The 17,406-nt window shown below is 51.6% G+C and overlaps 7 protein-coding genes across 7 annotated transcripts; 2 read left to right on the top strand and 5 right to left on the bottom strand.

Moving 5' to 3' along the window:
* Positions 1-494: 494 nt before the first annotated feature.
* Positions 495-1,619, bottom strand: EI97DRAFT_418623 (glycoside hydrolase family 93 protein; the record flags this gene model as incomplete). Its single annotated transcript, XM_033796960.1, has 1 exon — positions 495-1,619. The coding sequence occupies one exon, from the start codon at positions 1,617-1,619 to the stop codon at positions 495-497; it is 1,125 nt and encodes a 374-aa protein (XP_033654125.1).
* A 767-nt stretch (positions 1,620-2,386) lies between these two features.
* On the bottom strand, positions 2,387-3,592 carry EI97DRAFT_344412 (aromatic compound dioxygenase; the record flags this gene model as incomplete). Its single annotated transcript, XM_033794764.1, has 4 exons — positions 2,387-2,805; positions 2,858-3,020; positions 3,066-3,208; positions 3,256-3,592. Coding segments are annotated over 4 exons (1,062 nt in total), but the record flags the coding sequence as incomplete, so codon positions are not given.
* Positions 3,593-6,547: 2,955 nt separating this feature from the next.
* EI97DRAFT_44678 (uncharacterized protein) lies at positions 6,548-7,450 on the top strand. Its single transcript, XM_033800055.1, has 4 exons — positions 6,548-6,848; positions 6,899-6,997; positions 7,047-7,145; positions 7,193-7,450. The coding sequence occupies exons 1-4, from the start codon at positions 6,711-6,713 to the stop codon at positions 7,271-7,273; spliced, it is 417 nt and encodes a 138-aa protein (XP_033654123.1). The 5' UTR covers positions 6,548-6,710; the 3' UTR covers positions 7,274-7,450.
* Positions 7,451-7,464: 14 nt separating this feature from the next.
* EI97DRAFT_44792 (uncharacterized protein) lies at positions 7,465-10,344 on the bottom strand. Its single transcript, XM_033800129.1, has 2 exons — positions 9,233-10,344; positions 7,465-9,176 (listed from the first exon to the last, which is right to left on the bottom strand). The coding sequence occupies exons 1-2, from the start codon at positions 10,093-10,095 to the stop codon at positions 7,628-7,630; spliced, it is 2,412 nt and encodes an 803-aa protein (XP_033654122.1). The 5' UTR covers positions 10,096-10,344; the 3' UTR covers positions 7,465-7,627.
* A 713-nt stretch (positions 10,345-11,057) lies between these two features.
* EI97DRAFT_398493 (uncharacterized protein) lies at positions 11,058-12,824 on the bottom strand. Its single transcript, XM_033796398.1, has 3 exons — positions 12,542-12,824; positions 12,225-12,474; positions 11,058-12,179 (listed from the first exon to the last, which is right to left on the bottom strand). The coding sequence occupies exons 1-3, from the start codon at positions 12,709-12,711 to the stop codon at positions 11,421-11,423; spliced, it is 1,179 nt and encodes a 392-aa protein (XP_033654121.1). The 5' UTR covers positions 12,712-12,824; the 3' UTR covers positions 11,058-11,420.
* Positions 12,825-13,708: 884 nt separating this feature from the next.
* Positions 13,709-14,655, bottom strand: EI97DRAFT_458496 (uncharacterized protein; the record flags this gene model as incomplete). The annotated part of the gene is made up of 3 exons (XM_033800916.1): positions 13,709-13,896; positions 13,949-14,103; positions 14,588-14,655. The coding sequence occupies 3 exons, from the start codon at positions 14,653-14,655 to the stop codon at positions 13,709-13,711; spliced, it is 411 nt and encodes a 136-aa protein (XP_033654120.1).
* Positions 14,429-17,014, top strand: EI97DRAFT_467247 (phenylalanyl-tRNA synthetase alpha chain). Its single transcript, XM_033801586.1, has 6 exons — positions 14,429-15,094; positions 15,142-15,523; positions 15,573-15,645; positions 15,697-16,333; positions 16,392-16,513; positions 16,563-17,014. The coding sequence occupies exons 1-6, from the start codon at positions 14,777-14,779 to the stop codon at positions 16,642-16,644; spliced, it is 1,614 nt and encodes a 537-aa protein (XP_033654119.1). The 5' UTR covers positions 14,429-14,776; the 3' UTR covers positions 16,645-17,014.
* Positions 17,015-17,406: the final 392 nt, after the last annotated feature.

The raw sequence follows: 17,406 nt of genomic DNA, 5'->3' as shown, positions 1-17,406 counted from the left end.
GGCTTCAATGAGTGCAACACAATGCCAATACAATAATTACCAGTTGAGCTCTCTTGTGGTTACGATACTTATCGCTTCGGATTGTTGCAGTTCACGATTACGAGCTGCCATACGCCTGAAGCTAACCCGCATTTAGAGCTACCATGAGCGTATGAGGATGCCTCATTCAGCAACGCAAGTACGGCCTCGCCAGCCAAACCAATCCTCGAACAGCGTCATGGTAGAAAACCCCTATGGTGCCATGCTGCAGACTTGAGGTCTTGTCTCAAAATCATTCCGAAGTCTTACTTTCCTTTCAACAGCCATTGGATGGGTCGAGATCAGATTTTCTTTTTCCAAGCTTTATTCTGCGGTCTTTGGCTTAATTCCGTTTCCGTCACCGAGGCGATTCCTCACAGTGAGGCAAGACTTCGCCTACATTGATAGGGTTTGGTCAGGAAATCACGACAAATCTATTCGGTGCGCTACATGATCAAACTACAGGCCCGTCACAATTACAGCTTCGAAATATCCATGACCGTTACCGTCACCTTGTTCGTGGTGCTAGGGGGCAGTTTTCCACCCCCCATGATGAGCAGCTTGGTCTCATCCTTCAAAACCCTCAAATGCCGCGTATAACTCGTCCCCTCCGGCGTACTGACCTTCCTCCAGGCACCTTCTCCCAACCCTTTATTGACGAAGATCTCGCCCGTCGTTCCGCAAGACACGATGAGCGTGCCATTCTTCCCACCGACCGAGCTCCATACAATATACGGCGAACCATTCGGGATCGTACCATCCGTCGCTTTGAGAGAAATTCCTGTCGCAGGTCCGAATTTCTCCGGATCAGACACAATCTTGTAGTACACCGGGAACTGGTAGCTTCCGGAGATAGCAGGTCCACCGCCATATTCATACGCCATGATGAACTTGCCGTTAGGCAAAGCGGCAACCGTGGGCATACCCGGACGGTCCGTATACTTCGGGTACGCAACATCGTCGACGACGGGACCCCACGTTTTGCCATCGCGCGTAGTTTGATGTACCATCTTCTGGCCATGTGTGGTATTGGCGCGCTGGTCCGAGTAATAGCATATCAACGTTTTTTGGTAAAGCATGAGAAACGGTTCCCACACTGGCGTGAGGCCATTCGTAGGCTTAGCGACACCGCCGGCCGCGATGTGGGATACGAACTTCCAGGTAACACCCTGGTCGAGAGAGGCGTAGAGGTCGATTTGCGTCTTGCTGAGGTCTGTGGGGATCGAGCTGCCGGAGAGGAGAACGGTGCCTGCAGGCCATTCGGCGAATGCTTCGGGCAGGACATAAAGGAAAGGCTGATAGCGGAGGCCCCAGCCGTAGCCTTTGTCTTGGACGCGCGATATCTCTTTCCAGGTATAGCCGTTGTCCGAAGAGCGGTAGATGGGGAAGTACACTGGTGGAGGCTCGGGACTGTAGTTCTCCCACGTCGCCAGGAGGTCGCCGTTGGGAAGCTGCGCCGTCCGCGCATATAGTACTCGCGGGTCGGTATAGGTCGAAGGAGGAGTAAATACCACTCGTTGGGAGAAAGTTGACGGTGCGGATTGTTGCGGTATCGCCGTTGCCAATGGCAGGAGTCCGAGGAGCCAGGTTATCGCCCTCATCTTGGAAGCCGATGGCCTGAGAGCTCCTTCGACGCAGTGAGACCTTTTTTTCGGGCTGGCGCATTTTTTTCAAGTCTGGGAACACAATTTATATGAATGTTTTCCTTCGTTCCTGGAGAGGTTCATGCCCTCCACTATTCAGGTGCCACATCAGGAATAGCGCCAGAATGATCCGGGGTAACGGGGAAATAGTCGCGGAGGAATTACATGCCACGATGGACCCTGATTGCGGGGTTAATCGCATATCACCCGAAACAGGACGTACAATTTTTTCCGTTTGGCTTTGGCGACGCCAATTGAGCCGGAAATTTGTCGCGTGGCAAGACGGGGAGGTACTTGAAAGTACTAGGCATGGCAAACACGCGTTGCGCTGGGGCACAAAAGGGTGATCATTGCCGTAGGGGCGTAGTTACTGTACTCCACTTGGTGAACCTACGGGAACGGAAAACTTGCTGATGACTTCACTCGGCCGCTGTCGAGGTATAGTTCCTCGGATCTCACAATACTACTGAACGAACGTCCCATATGTCCAAGGCAAGTATCCTCGGCACATATGGCAAGTAGAGTCTTCCACTCAATTGGTGATGCCATATATAAGGACATAACATGCTAGCTATATACATGCCGAAGTCAAGATCCGATCGAGGTCTGCTATATATAGATTGATTTTGCTATATAGCATCTCAAACCCCCCTTCCTCGTCACAATTTGAGGCTCCGCAGCGTGACAATGCGCGTTTACTCAGCATCGAGGACCTCAGCCTCAGCCTCCCTCTTCGTCGGGGGACGGCCACCGCCGAAACCGCAGTACCTGCAGGTATCGGGATATCCAGTCCAGGGAGAGTTAGGAACCGGGATGCCGCCCTTCTCGGTCCAGAAGTTGACGGGCTGAGGGTTCTGCCTGGCCTTGGGGTTGACGCCAACGTCGATGGTAGCGTACAAGCCATCAGCGATGGTCTTGCCGATGAGGGAGATCTTGAGCACGGGGTCGTCGCCGCCCTGCTTGCCCATGTTGAAGAGCGGGTCGCGGGCGTTGGTGGTGATGGCTTGCTTGTTGGTGTTGTAGGGGGCGGTGGCTTCGACCTGAGCGAGGAAGTTCTGGTCAATGTAGAATTGGCCGACGTGGGAGATGGTGCCGCCCTGGATGGTGTTGTTGGGGAGGACCTTGGCGCCGTGGTGGATGATGGCTATCATTTTCTGTTAGAACTGAGGAGCAGAGCGTTTAGCGCGGAGACATACTGTGGAGATGGTTGGTTCTGCCGACGTAGTGACCGGGGAGTATGGTGATGAACGTAGCAGTTCCGTTGGAGCCGGTTGGCTGGATGCCGCGCAGGGCGTTCGTGGTGACAGCGCTCTTGCTTCCATCACCGTTGCCCCTGGCCTGGACACCGGTGTAGACGCCCTGAAGAGTCAGTTACTTATATTACGTGAGGAAGGCCAAACTTACAGTGGAGTTGGCTCCCCAAAGCTCGACATAGGCGTCGGTGACGGGCTTGCACGTGGTGGTATCGACCAGGTTGATATCCAGGTGAGTGATGGCTCCCTTCTCACCAGTAAGGACATCCTGACGGATCAGTTCGCCGCTAACCCCTATGCACAGTCAGCGTGGATCGCACATTCCAGCCATGTTTGCTTACAGTAAGGGCCCTCAGTAGCCTCAGGGTCGAGAGTGCACGCCGCCTGGATGCCGTACTCCTCCTCGACCTCTGCGGGATCGCGGCGCACCAGCTCGTGAGGCTTCGCGAATCCTGCCGCTACACGGAGTTCATGAAGGCGAGCTTCGCGTCTCATGTGCTGCTCGCGGACCCATCCGCTTTCCACGAGGTCCCTCTTGCATGATTGAACACTGCGTCTCTCGGGGTGGTCAAGATGGGCCTGCCTCCTCAGAATATCCTTGTTGGTATTGCCTCCGGGGTGGGCGACGACTCCCGTAGCCAGAAGAGCGGCCGCAACAGCCTGAGTGAACTGAACCATCGTGACTGCGGTGTATCAAGTGAACAACGACTCACAACAACCGTGTGAGATGTGAAGGGATCTGGTACTCTATTATATCTCCCTCACCCTGTGGATCCTCGGCGGCTCGTGCAAGGAGTAGGGGCAGCGATCTGGACAAACGGGTCCTTCGACCTGCCATTTCCTTCTCTGTGCCAGGCTGCCCCATAGTTTTTTTGCAAACAAACGAATCCTACCTAGTACCAGCAAATGAGAGTTGTAATTGCAATAGTGGTGATAGGTTGAAGGATATGGTGCCAAGTTGCACGTGCTCCACCTTGATTAACCTTGATGATTTTTGGGACCATGCGCGAGGTCGGCAGCGGGGTGCAGCCCTGTTCTTGGCCGGCGGAAGCTGTACAGTACGCAAAACTGGACTGGATAAATGCTTCGTCGGGCGGTCAGCGCCATAAGAAGATATTGGGAACATTAGCCGGGCCTATAGAACTCTCCATTCGGTAGTTGGGGAGACTGTGAGGGGACGAGTTGGGGGAGGGGAAATTTGAACGGTGATGACGAATTCCATAGATTCTCTCTCGTACGCCGCATAGTAGATTAGCAGACCGTCTGATAAACGCCCCGGTCGATGCATCAATTCTGTAGATAGAAACTCACTCAGATATGTTAGAATTTCACCAGAACAGATGACACTCGAGGCTCCTTAGGGCATCTCTGTTTATCGGAGGTTGTCCCGGCCGTTGTAGTTCTCGCTAACAGGATGCTCCTGTAAAAGTAGCGGGTGGAAGTACATACATGCTGACGCGCTCCACGTAACTAACTCAACTCCAGAATGATAGTCTGAGTGGTGACCTCTCTCGTGCAACCTCTGATGAGCACATAGTGCCCGGAAGCACTCGCGTGTCGTACGTTCGATGCCACGTTATTTCCCCACAATTCCGAAGAACTCAACCGACTGCGAGATTGAAAGCGTGTGCAACATTATACACGTGCGATAAAGGGCGTGGCAACCCAGTTTCCGTGATTGGCTGAGAGAGCTGGTGTCGATCATGAAAGCCAATAAACAAGCGTTTAGGGTACCCGTAGTCGCCGTTGTTAGTGTGGCTCGTCCGGCAGACAAATTAGCTGCCGTGGGTACGTGCCATGTAGCATGTCAGCTCATATAGACGCGGTGTGATGATTCCGAAAAGAAAGGGAGGGCGCTCATGATGCGGAGGAGACTCACCGCAAGAACCAGCAGCTTCTGCAGAATCATGCATTCTCTTGACACTATCAGGCCGAGATGCGTTGGATGTACTATTGAGTGGACCTTTTTCGCCAGTGAATGCATCATCTGCGGTTTCAGGTGTGCTGTGCCGCACCGCCACGTTGGTGATAGGGGTTCGTTCAAGCAGAACCAAACGAAGCCACGGAGCTGTGGCAGTCAGTAGTGCAGGATAACATTGAAAAGAACGCCATTTGCCCTTGGAGTGTGACCGAATGTGACGACCCTATGCAGATGATGACTTGGTCGCAGATACGGTCTGTTAGTTATTATGCGCGAAAGGTCGCAAGAATGCATTCGTGAGCTTTCACTTTGCAGTTGCATTCGCGTTTTGAGACTGTGGACCGACATTGCGACATGCCACCCATTGCAGAGGCCACTCATGAAAGAGTAGCTCCAACGTCTTACCGATCACTGAGGCCCAAGGCAAACTCAGCGGCTTCGCTACAGACACCAGATGGTGTCATACCGTCACACTGGACACTGGGGGTGGCGTAGCACCTGCGTACCTGCATGAACCAGTACATGCGCACGGGCAGGGGAAGACTAGAATGTCAAAGTGTGTATTGAGGTTGCTGACCCAATCTTATGGAAAAAGACATAGGTTTCGTGGGAGGTATCGAGAAGAATCATTGGTGGGCGAACTTGTCAAAATAAGAGGATAGAGAACATATCTACTCTCTCACTATGTTACCTTCAAAGACCCAAGCCAACCATCAAGGCAGAGCATTCAGCAAAGTTTCAAGTCGTATATATCTTCCCTCATATAACTCACTTTCATGAACTTCTCAAATCCTGAACGCAGCGCTTGGTTCGGCCTTCAGGGCGGTGATGTATATGCATGGGAGGAGGTTGGTTAAGATGCCAGGAACACCAGTCCTGCATCCCAGAAGTTGGAGAGCAGATTGCGACTACTGGTAAACTTAAACTTCACTGCGACGGCGAGGTTTGCAGTAAGCGCCTAAACAGGCGAATGGCTTCGTGATCTTGGATGCCATGGTCATGAGGTCGATATCGGCAACGAAAGTCCGCAATGGTGTTGTCCATGTAGATATTCGGTTGAACGCCGCCGGACAACGGACTTTGGTTTAACGGCTTCGAAAGGCGACACCAGCGTTACGCCCAAATGTAGACATCGTGAAGATTGCGTACATGCGACTTGTGACGAGGATGTGAAGGCGTCGGGTGGGTCGCATAACGGCGCGACGGGAACTCTGAAACGTGCCCTGCCAACCAATCGCTTCTCTCCTCCCTTTACTCCGAAACTCTTGCCAAGACCACAGACCAACCCCGAATCCTGCTATTGGTCGCTATTGGATCTTGAAGATGATGAGAGCAGAAAGCCTCCTTGGTCGCATGTCCAATATCTCCATCATAATCTTCAACTCAGGGTGCGTCCAAAGCTCGAAAGCGCTTCGACCCGCGATCAGTGTCCGCATGATTCCTGGACGTCATGGATTTTGCCATCCACAAAGTCCGACCCTGACGCCTTGTGTTCCGAGACTATTGGATACTGGGTTTCATGTGTCCGCTTTCGTTCTTCCCGTCTAATGCCATCTCTTTTCTTCCAATTAACTCTTTCTCCGCCCGGTTGATAACAGAACTACCCCAATTGCAAGGTTGTTGAGAGGAATCCCGCAAGCGCCAACAGAAAATATTGGTGAGAGTCGTGTTTCGAGGCATTACACAAGATTGCGGGGTGTCGTTGAAAGCATAAAGGCAGCACCACGCCGCTGCCTTCATCGCACTTCAACTGAAGCGAGTCACAATACAGTGATCACTCCACTTCTTTAAAGTCTCGCCATACCAGTCAAGACCCGTCGACACATCCTTAACTGCGTCCGACATTCTGACCAAAATCCCAATCGAACCGCCAAAATGCTGTGTCGTGTCGTCCTTTTCGCCACATCCGTTGTCCTTTCCGTTGTCGCTGCGCCTATTCCTTCCGTTCAGAAGTCTGAGCATAGTGTGGCGCCTAGAGATCACAACATCGCCTGCTCAGTGGACTACTGTCTGGTAAGTGGACTGTTTGCCTCTGGTTCTGGTGTTTTGCTCACAGGAGGTAGATAACCCGACAAAGTGACGACCATTTCGATGAGGCCTCTTTCGAAGACATAGATAACCAACAGGAATTGGTGAACGCTCGTTCCGTGGATACACCTCTTGTGAGTGGATTTCTGATCCGATTCGTACTTGCCTGACAGGTATAAAAAGGGCGCTCGACAAAGCGACGACAGATTCGACGAAACGTCTTTCGAAGACATAGATAACCAGCAGGAACTCGTGAACGCCCGTTCCGTGGATACACCTCTTGTGAGTGCAACTACTGATCCGGTTCGTATTTGCCTGACAGTGATAAGGGCGCTCGACAAAGCGACGACAACTTTGACGAAACGTCTTTCGAAGATATAGACAATCAGCAGGAAATGGTACAGAGCTGATAGAGTCGAATTTCGCTAGGTGTGGCATTCAAAGGGAGCTGAGAAGGCCGGCCCTGTGCTCCAGCAGAGATAAAGAGAAAGGAATCCATCAGATGATTTTCCTTGACTTCCACACCGTTCGAGAATACAAAGCATGAGAAAAGGAACCTGCTTGAAATGGAGGGAAGCAGTGAGGCTCCGGGCAATTACAATTTCTAGTCGCGAAGTCTTCCATATATCCAGTTTATCAATCTGATATCTCATTTGATTCGTTCAACTTCCGGCGTATTCGGTGTTATCCTTTCCAGCCAAAGCGATGGAAATTGGACTTGTTTGTCGACACTTTCTTTCTTGTCTGGAATTTTTGACAACTCGTCATATCCAGCCAGGCGGCGGGCGATCTTGTCTGACCTTTGGTGTAAGAGGTGAGAAAAGGCCGGAAGCCCTCCATCCCTTTGAGAGCTTTTTGACTCTGAGCTCTTTGGCTTTGGTCCTTGGGGTTCCCTTCACTGCGGATGACTTGATCTTTTGCTGCAAATCATCTGGGAGTCCATAAAGTAATGTAGCGATTGCAGATGTTTTCCACACTCCAACCCTCTCACTCTCGATTGAGGCCTTGATAATTGTGCTCAGAAGGAAGATGAAGCTCATGAGTAGGAGTCCCAATGGCAAAACTAACCAAACCCATCTGACGGATACGTAAATCTCGGTACTGAAAGTCATACCCTCTAACATTTCCTTGCTGTCCGAGGAACGAATGGCGTCAGTCAAAGCTGCGGCTAACCGATTGAGGTGTTGCGTAACGTTGTTTGGAGGAAGCCAAGGATTAAATTCCAGTTGCGCTGTTAACGCGTCCTTCAGGAAAGTTCTGAATCGTGTCACTGGTCTGGTCGTAGCATTGTCCGCTGTTGTGAAGAAAGGGAAAGAGCCATGGAACAGACTAACTGTGCGGATTGTCGTCATATTTGATAGTCCATAAAAGGTATTCTGGCCGTTATTTCTGGAGGAGGGTGCTTGGATGGTTATGTTTTCGATGTAGGACACCACCGTCCCGTTGACGCCATCGGCACCGAGTCTTTTCCTAGTTCTCCAAGGAAAAGGCCCTTCAGTAGTATTCAAGTACGTTGCTACAACTTCTTCCCTGTAGCTTGCCCAATGGTAAGACGATTTCAAGGTCTTGACACAGAATGATAGCACACATTCTTGAAATAAGGGGGTCTCGTTTCGATAAACTCCAGCAGCATCCACAGAACCAGCGATCAGGACATCCAAAATCGTGTTGCGGATATGTTTGAATCTAACAGATCCACCAAATATTGGTCTTTTTTCAGGGTGAGTAACCAGTGGCAGGGCACGTCCGATCAGGGCGTGACCTGCGGGCGCTCGACCAGCCACTGAGTCCACATCCTCTAGCAAGTATCCAGACATGAGGACGGGCCGATCGCTCGTTGCATTCAGAAAGTAGCCACAGCTGGTAGCATTTGGATACGTATCTTCCGTGGAAGCCCCGGTCAAGTTCGCGATCCAGTCAATTCTGCTGTTAAGGCAAGCAAATGTAAGCATATCTTTGATCTCCACACAGGAGCTGCACAGCGCGAGGGTTTCGTACTGAGGCCAAGTGCAGTTGCTAGTGGGGCAGGAGAGCGGTATTTCTGCTCGGGTACCGTTTCCGAACGGTACTGGTTGAGTGCCGTTTCCAAACAGGAATTTTTCCGCCACAAATTGGATATCTAGGTCCTTATCGGCGAGCTTATTTCCATTAGAGGAAAGGGCCTCAAATGGCGGATTGTAGTTAACGACAGTCGGAATGGTACTGTTCCAACCGTCCAAAGTCCAGCGCTCTGGAAAGTCTACGACTTGTTGAAAAAACGGGTCAAGGACGAGGGACAACAACATGACAAGTGCACCGAGTGCAGCCAACGATCTAGCACCAATGTCAGTTCTGTGCGAGTAGCCAACTGGTACAGAAGCCTGCCATACCTGCCCTTAGTACGAATAAGAAGTAAAATGGCGCCCCATGGACCTCTGGAGGCATTGTCGAATATCTCGAAGTCCCACATTTGCTTCGAATCTCCGAGGAACCAGCTCCATTTCAACTGCCCCAGCGCTTCTGTAGTAGGCAAAAGGAGAGCCGCGCTGGCCACTCTTGACACCACCGCTATGTAGGCATTCAGCGTAAGCCCATACGGCCACCGAGGCAGCCTTTGATCTTTGAGGTATATGAGAACTCCCACAATGGCACCCATGCATATAGCGCTGATGAGCCAGCTGATGATCTCAAGGAGCCATCTCTTAAGAACATTTCCGGAAGTGTTATATCGCCAGATTCTCTTCTCAAGACGTTGTGCAAAGTTGGGCTCTTCTCTTTCAGTGACTGGGGACTCCGGCGTTAGAGTAGTGTCAGAGGAGATGTCGCTGATACCGAGGCCAAGACTGCTCTTCCTCTCGTGGCCAAAAAGGCCTTCATCCCTCCGATGGATGGTGGGAAACTCTTCCGGTGCCAAGTACCTCGGAGACGGTCTGCGAGAATGACGCTTACTCCGTCTCTGAGCCGGTGCTTTCTTGTCCAGGAAATATCGAAGTGGAGGACGACGGGGCTGCTGCGGTGACTGAGGACTTAGTTGAATTGGAGTAGGTACTTCCAAAGTACTCGGCGTTCGAAGAGGCGATTCCAGCACAATGTATCGAGGTGACCGTCCTGCTGTGCTGATTTCCGGAGCTTGATATATCTCGCCGGTGGACCCTCTGAAAGAGACTGGTTCACTTCTTCCATCCGGCGTGTCGAGATATATGGGGATATTAGGATATTGGGGCCAAGGGGGAAGTGCCTTATTTTTAGACATCTTCAAAGAGAAAGAGAAAATCGAGCAGTGAAAACCAAAACGAAGCCGTACAAGATCAAAGGAGCCCGAGAGGCTCACGGCGTTCGAGTTGGCAAGAAGAGAAACTGTCTTCGCCAGGAAGATTGCAAGGAGGAAGCCTGCTGTCGAAGGAGGAGAAGAAACAGAAAAGTGAAAAGTGCTATACCGCCCGCCAAAACAAAAAAGTAAGCGAGCTGATACTCTAAAGTTGCAGGCGCTCGTGAGGCACAGTCAACCGGAAGCAGGACCCTCCAGCGTGAATCTACGAATGACGGTTCCCCAGATCTTGATCTGCACCGGCATTCTTCGACAAGCGTAGATAAGATTGGATACATCTGTGAGGCGTAGCTGTGGCGCGTGAAACGACCAACGTAATCGCCAAAAATACCCCCGGCGTCTTCTCGAAGATTGCCATGTGTATACTGTCGCCTAGGTGAGGTCGGCTAAACGACGGTTCATGTCATAGGAACAGGCGCTGGAGCTAAACTGAAGAAGGAGGCTCAACTGTGCGCTGTCGAATGCGAGTGAAGCAGATTGTTTCGAAACGTCGGATCAGGGTTTGCCCGGTACCAATTCGGAACACATACAAGCGCTTAAACATCATGGAGCCCGTCATGGCCGCCATATAGGCGCCAAAGGAGCTCCAACTGCATCTGGATGTATAATTAGCAGCCGTCATCCTCGAGGCAACAAGATGATATATGTCGGATTGCGGCACAGTTTCAATGTAGAAGGCTGGAATGAATGCGGCGTAGACATCGTAAAGACGTCCCACGGCGGTAAGTAAACCTGCTGGCTAATGGGGAGGTGCCGTTTAACGCAGACATGGAGGCTTGAGTGTTTGGCCGCGAGATTGAGGGATGATGCGGCGTTCATGCCAAGCTTCTGAAGCGCGACGTTTAGCGCCGCGCTATTTTTGGGTGCAGTTCACAAGCACGTGATTTAAGATTGAAGCGGGCTCATTATTTGGGATACAGATTTCCCAGTCCTAGCACGTTGTCGTGTATATATGGTCGACCCACCGGACGAATCCTGTACCATCTCTCTTGAGCCCTCAACTGGCCTTCCCTACCTCGGCCGGTCCAGCTCACCCTCTGACCAGCATTATGTCCCCTCAGTATTATGCCTCGCTACATAGTTTTGTTCCATGTCGTTGAACTTTGCCTTCGAAAGGCCTTCCTCCTTTCTCAAAGGCCAGGCAGCTTCCTTGTGTGAGAACAGGTAAGATTCCCCACGAGTAACCATGGCTTCGTCGTACAGCGCACCAACAGAGGCACAGTGTGAATTGTCCATGGCATGCGAGCACATCAGGACTCCGATGAAGAACTATCCTCACTGGATGAACGACCCTCTCTCGATGCTTCGGCGCGGTCTTTCTCTCCAAGAATGACTCGCTGACACCACGAACACCAGCTTCTGAGCTTGCCACTGGCCTCTCGCTCCAGGTAAGAACTCGACCTGTCCTTCTCGTCCTCGTAGATCTTGACACAATCGCCCACACGGACATACTTCTTGGCCTTCATCTTGAATCCACCACCGACTCCCTCAATCTCTTGAGCATGATAGCTTGTTCCTTTCCATCGATCGGGGGAAGAGCCTTCTAATGATGCAAGTGTCTCCTGATCACATTCAATCTCGTGCTCTACGATCTTTGAAGCAAGACAGCTTTGTCCCCTGCCACATTCGACTCCTTCATTCCCCTCCCCGGCACCGGTGCCAACTCCGCCCAGATAGTGGCTATAGCGTGTGCGCCAGCTCCATGCTCGAACGTACATCACGTCCTTGGTTGCTAAATTCTGACCACACGGCTGGCATAGATAGACTGTATCCACGCAGCAGCAAGGAAGCCGCTCGAACGCGGAAGCTGTGAAGGCTCGGGCAGGTGCACTGCGCGCGGGAGTGGAAGTGTGGCTTAATGAGGGTGGAGGGGATGCGGAGCCGCTGGAAGAAGAGCGAGGTTTTTGCGGTGCGGTCAGCAGTTCGAGCGGAGCTGTTGCGCATGTCCGACAGAGGCGACGATGACGGGCACGCAGGCGGGGGGTAGGTGGCGGCTTGATTGTGCAATTCTGCCGACGTAAGTAAGTTGAAGAGCAACAAAAAGTATTGCCTACCCGGCAGACGACGATTCCGCAGTTCTGACACTCTCCGACCAGATCTCGCGCGCAGAGAGTGACTGGATGGCGCCCTTCACTGGTGACTAACCGCCAGGGTTGTTCGGGGGTGTATTCGAAGCTGCAACGTAGAGTATGCTTGATGAGTGCGGCGCGATTCTCGAGGAGATTTGCGCGAAACTGGCGACAGGTCCGCGCGAGACTGTCAAGAGAGTTGAGGTCGAGCAGACTGGCGAGCTGTATAACGACACTACAGCGTTAATATTGTCAGCCTTCATCAGGCGAGGAGCCAGCTCATTGCTGCGGTTCATGCTCACGGATAACAGCTAAGGATGGCTGAAAATCCAGAGGTCACGTTGGGATTGGGCCTGTCGTCCGCTACTGCTTCCTGGTCTCCATTGGAATGTGCGGCGCGCGAAAGGTGGGCTGGCTTGTCGTGAGAGACCCCGCTGAGATGGTCCTCATCCAGATTGCGTAGAATCGCCATACTTTACCAGCAGGGGGATAAGCTCAGTAAGGAAAACATCGACCTGACCAAGGCTCAGATCGTACATACACGGTCGATATGGATAGCGATGTTGTCGCATTGTTGAGGCAGTCGGGTGATGGCTGCACAGGTGCTCATGATGACGAAACCAGGGGCGCAGTTCTTGGCGGACTATACTATTTATGGCTTTCGCATCTACTCCCCCAGATAAATTGTACAGCATTCGCTCGCTATCGACAGGACTCCATATCATGGGCAAATGGAGAGTATGAGGACAGTATTAACTTAACGGTTTCGCTTTTCTTCCTGGAAGTCAGTGAAAAGAAGAAAGGAGAAAAGACCTTTGGTGCCATAGTTCTCCACTCGCATATCTTGACTGGCTAGTTATATACAAGTAAACACCAGAACGGAAGACTCAACATCAAATTGTCTCCCCAACCCCGGGGTTTCTGTTTCACGGTCCAGAAGGCCTTACGTCAGTGTGTCTGCTTCTACCGTCTATCACCCCTCTATCAACCTCTGCCTCCCATCTCCCTCTGCCTCCCATCTCCCTCTGCCTCCCATCTCCCTCTGCCTCCCATCTCCCTCTGCCTCCCATCTCCCTCCGCCTCCCCTTCTTCCTCCCCTTCTGTGGTGGTAGCGGTAACGGTAGTGTGAGAGCTTCAGGAGGAAGGGAACGAAAAAGCGAAAGTTGCATGAGGCGGTCATGGAATATTGGATCTTCCGTCAATGGGCGTGGAGGTCGTCACATTGTCTGTGTACATGAAGGTATTGGGATAGTGACAAGCGGCATTCTACTCCAACGTGACAGCTTTTGCAAGATCTGAGCGTCGTCGCGCCTGCTTTATGGTCAACGGAGCTGTTTCATTGAATGCATGCTAGGTATGATATTTTTGCTGAGGCCTGTTCACCATTGCTTTGGCAGTCTGATAATCGTACAGTTCATCACCTGGTTCTTCCCTCATCTTCTCCGTATCCCATTCCCTCTCCTTCTCTCTCATTCCTCCCGTACCTCCCCCATGGGGCGGATACGGGAAGCGTCAATGTCCTCGTCATCAATACCCTCCTCGTGCTCCGTTCTTTGATTCAACTTGCCATTGAAAGGGGCTATCTTCGAGCTCTGGATCACGTCGTCGTACCCTATTACACCGTGCGTCTCAGCGTGCGGCAGTTGGATATGATGATCTGGTCTTCGGGTCACTGACATGTTCAAGGCATTAGGTCTGCCACAACTCACGCTTGATTTCGCTCCGCAGCGGTTCCAAGTGATCCTCCTCAATGTCGTGATCCTCACCAATCACCCCGTGGTTGTCATGGGGTTGGTGGTACTTCACTGGCGATTTGAGGGGTTCGATCTTTGAACTCGAGTATAATACGTTCTGGTCTTGTGCGCTGACAGACGTTAGCAGAATTGAGTTCATCAAGTTAGTGGTATTTCTTCTAGCTCGGATGATTAGGGCAAGAGGGAGCTCACCTCGACATGTTGAGATGATTGGTTTGACGATGTCAATGTGTTTACGATGGAGTACTTTGAGACTGAGAGGAGGCTCTTTGAGGCCCTCGAGCTTTGTCGGGCTTATATATGGGGGTTTCGCCGAAGATACGTCAGGTTACTGAGTTATGACATCTGGTGCGTGGTGTGACCGAATGCTGAAGGCGGGGTTCAGTCTGCATACAAAGGACGCAAACACGACTACCCAAACGCAGGACAGGAAATAAACTTGCTATTTCATGATTAAGGTAAACCACACTGTCATTTTGACTTCCCATAATCTCGAAACTTTGTCAACTGCATTCCCCTCCATGGAAAGACGAGCATGCTCTGCACTCTGCTTTCCTCAACTGGATACTATCTCAGCCAATCATAAAGCCCTACTTCTTGGCAAAATTACCCCACGCCATGCCGCCGGAGGAACTTCGGCGTCGAATTTCAGGTCGACTCATCGTGTTGTGCAACGTTCATGTAAACATCAGTCGCCGGTACTAGTCACTCTCTTCTTACTACGAAGTCCCCAGCTATTGCGGAGAGAATTGGAGGCGCTCCGAGTCGCGAAATCCCTCCACCATGGCCCCAGGCACGCGCGGGCCCGTCCCGATACCCGTCGAGTTACAGAGTCACAACGTAACTCAAGACGTTCTCGATCTCCTAGATACTAAATCTCCCTTCAACACCTCCGAAGACCTTCCGAGCATATCCCAGAAAGATGTCAAAGCGGCATTGGATCGGTTGGCCAGCAGGTCCATGGTCACATACGAAACCAAGGATGCAGAACAAGTGCTGCTCACCAAGGAGGCCGAGGACATTGTTGCGAAGGGAAGCCATGAGTACCGGGTCTGGGCTGCGGTGAAGGAGGCTGGAAAGGTTTCGATAAAGGAGCTCCCTGTAGGTCGTTGCAAACACCTCTTCATCTCAACCACTAACGAATGCAGAACATTGTGGGAGCGGATTCTGCGAAGGTAGGAAGCGGCAATGCTTTCAAGAACAAGTGGATCAAGAAAGACGGCGAGTCGCTCGTACTTGTCACCGACGAAGTCAAAGATTCAACACAAGAGACCCTGAAGAAGATCCAAGAGTCCAAGACTCTGTCGGATGCAAAACTCCTCGCGGACCTCAAGAAGCGGAAGCTCGTTACCGTCTCGAAGGTGATAAGTTACATTGTGAGCAAAGGAGAAAAGTATGCGAAGGAGATTCCGGTCGAGGTTACGGACCTGACTGCGGAAATGCTGGCAAGCGGCGAGTGGGAGACCGCGAATTTCAAACCGTACAATTTCAATGCTCTGGGAGCTGCACAGCACGCTGGCGCGCTACATCGTACGGATCTCCGCACGACTTTTGATGATAATGGCTGACAATATCATAGCACTAAACAAGGTCCGGCAAGAGTTCCGCAACATCTTCTTCAACCAAGGCTTCGTGGAAATGCCCACTGCACAGTAAGGCTCATCGACGGCAGTGAGCATGTCACTCTCGCTTACAAACTCTAGCTTCGTCGACTCAGGTTTCTGGAATTTCGACGCCCTCTTCGTGCCGCAACAACATCCCGCTCGTGACATGCAGGACACTTTCTTCATTTCAGATCCACCGAAGGCAGATCGACCCCGGCCGGATCCTGACACCGAGGCACAGCTAGATGCCATGGAGGCTGGATCCAGACGGCTTTTCGCAACAGGAGAGAAGAGAGAAATCAAACCTCGCAACTACGAGCAATACTTCAAGAGTGTCCAACAAGTGCACCAAGACGGCGCCTTCGGCTCTATCGGCTATCGCTACCCCTGGTCAGAAGACGAAAGTCTCCGTCTTGTTCTCCGTACTCATACCACAGCGGTGTCCACTTGGGTGTTGCACAGACTAGCAGAGGACCCACGCCCAGCGAGATATTTCTCCATCGACCGAGTGTTCAGGAACGAGACTGTCGATGCAACGCATTTGGCCGAGTTCCACCAGATAGAAGGTGTCATTGCAGATTTCGGGCTTACGCTGGGTGGCCTCATGCGCTTCCTCGAGGACTTCTTCTCCAAGATGGGCATTGAGAATCTGCGATTCAAGCCGGCGTACAACCCCTACACGGAACCTAGCATGGAGATTTTCGGTTACCACATTGGGTTGGGCAAGTGGGTTGAGGTGTGTATCGAAAGCGTGAAAGGTCGTGGAAGAACCACAAGCTGACAGTGCCTTGTAGATCGGTAACAGCGGCATGTTCCGGCCTGAGATGTTGGAGCCCATGGGTCTGCCCAAGGATATGAGAGTCTACGGATTCGGTCTGTCGCTTGAAAGGCCGACCATGATCAAATACGGTGTCTCGTAAGTTATTTTCTGCCAGAAGATAGCATGGCTACTAACTTTTACACAGTAATATCAGAGAACTTCTTGGCCATAAGGTGGACTTGGACTTTATCAAGAACAACGCTGCCGTCAGGTTGGACAAGCACTGAGGAGTGACACTTTACGAGTTTTCGCGACGGGCGACATTGAGCTATACACTTCGAAAAATGGAGCGTGAACTGCTTTCTGACTTGCGGACGCTTGTAGATATGGAATGATGTTACGATACCTAAGACAATTGAGGAGGGCACGTTGTATACCGACATGATTGCCCCGTTGCATATTGCATTACAACTTGATCAGACTTCGCGTGGGAGCCGTCCCCAGTAGGGAGGCACAGCAACGGGGTTATGGCGCTGAGCAAGAGCAAAGCGCCTAATCTGAGTAGGCGACTGTGCTAGAAGTCTACACAATAGAGAAATAAGATGCGATGGCAAGACAGAGTCACTCAGCCAAGTGCAGTAAGAGGACAGTGTAGGTAGAGGTAGTTGTACGCTTCGAAAGCGCAACGTGGTGATTAGCTAGGAGTGGTAACCTCAGAGATATATGGTCTTTGAGAGAGCGCTATTCCTCTTGCTCACAGTACAACAGTAACATGGAGTCGGACATGTTTTCTGAAGAGTGGGATCAAGAGGTTCCTGAGGGTGGTAAGGTGCGGATGCATTGGGGTCGTGGTATTTTTAGAGCAGATGTCATCAACGCTGGTTAGTCCTAATGGGGTATCTAAGGTAGCCAAAAGGAGGCTGGATTCGCTGTATTTGTGGTGTATTGTGGCTTGGCAGGCCGGGCATCAGGCCTCTGCGGCGAACGCTTCTGCGCCACGGTCTCACGCAATCCGCGGAGGCTTTGAAGGTCATTCCACAAATGCCATC

The sequence above is a fragment of the Westerdykella ornata genome (genome assembly GCF_010094085.1).
Source record: "Westerdykella ornata strain CBS 379.55 unplaced genomic scaffold EI97scaffold_10, whole genome shotgun sequence".
Lineage (NCBI taxonomy): Eukaryota > Fungi > Ascomycota > Dothideomycetes > Pleosporales > Sporormiaceae > Westerdykella > Westerdykella ornata.
The sequence above is the reverse complement of the archived record's forward strand: the minus strand, read 5'-3'. Positions and strand labels throughout refer to the sequence as shown.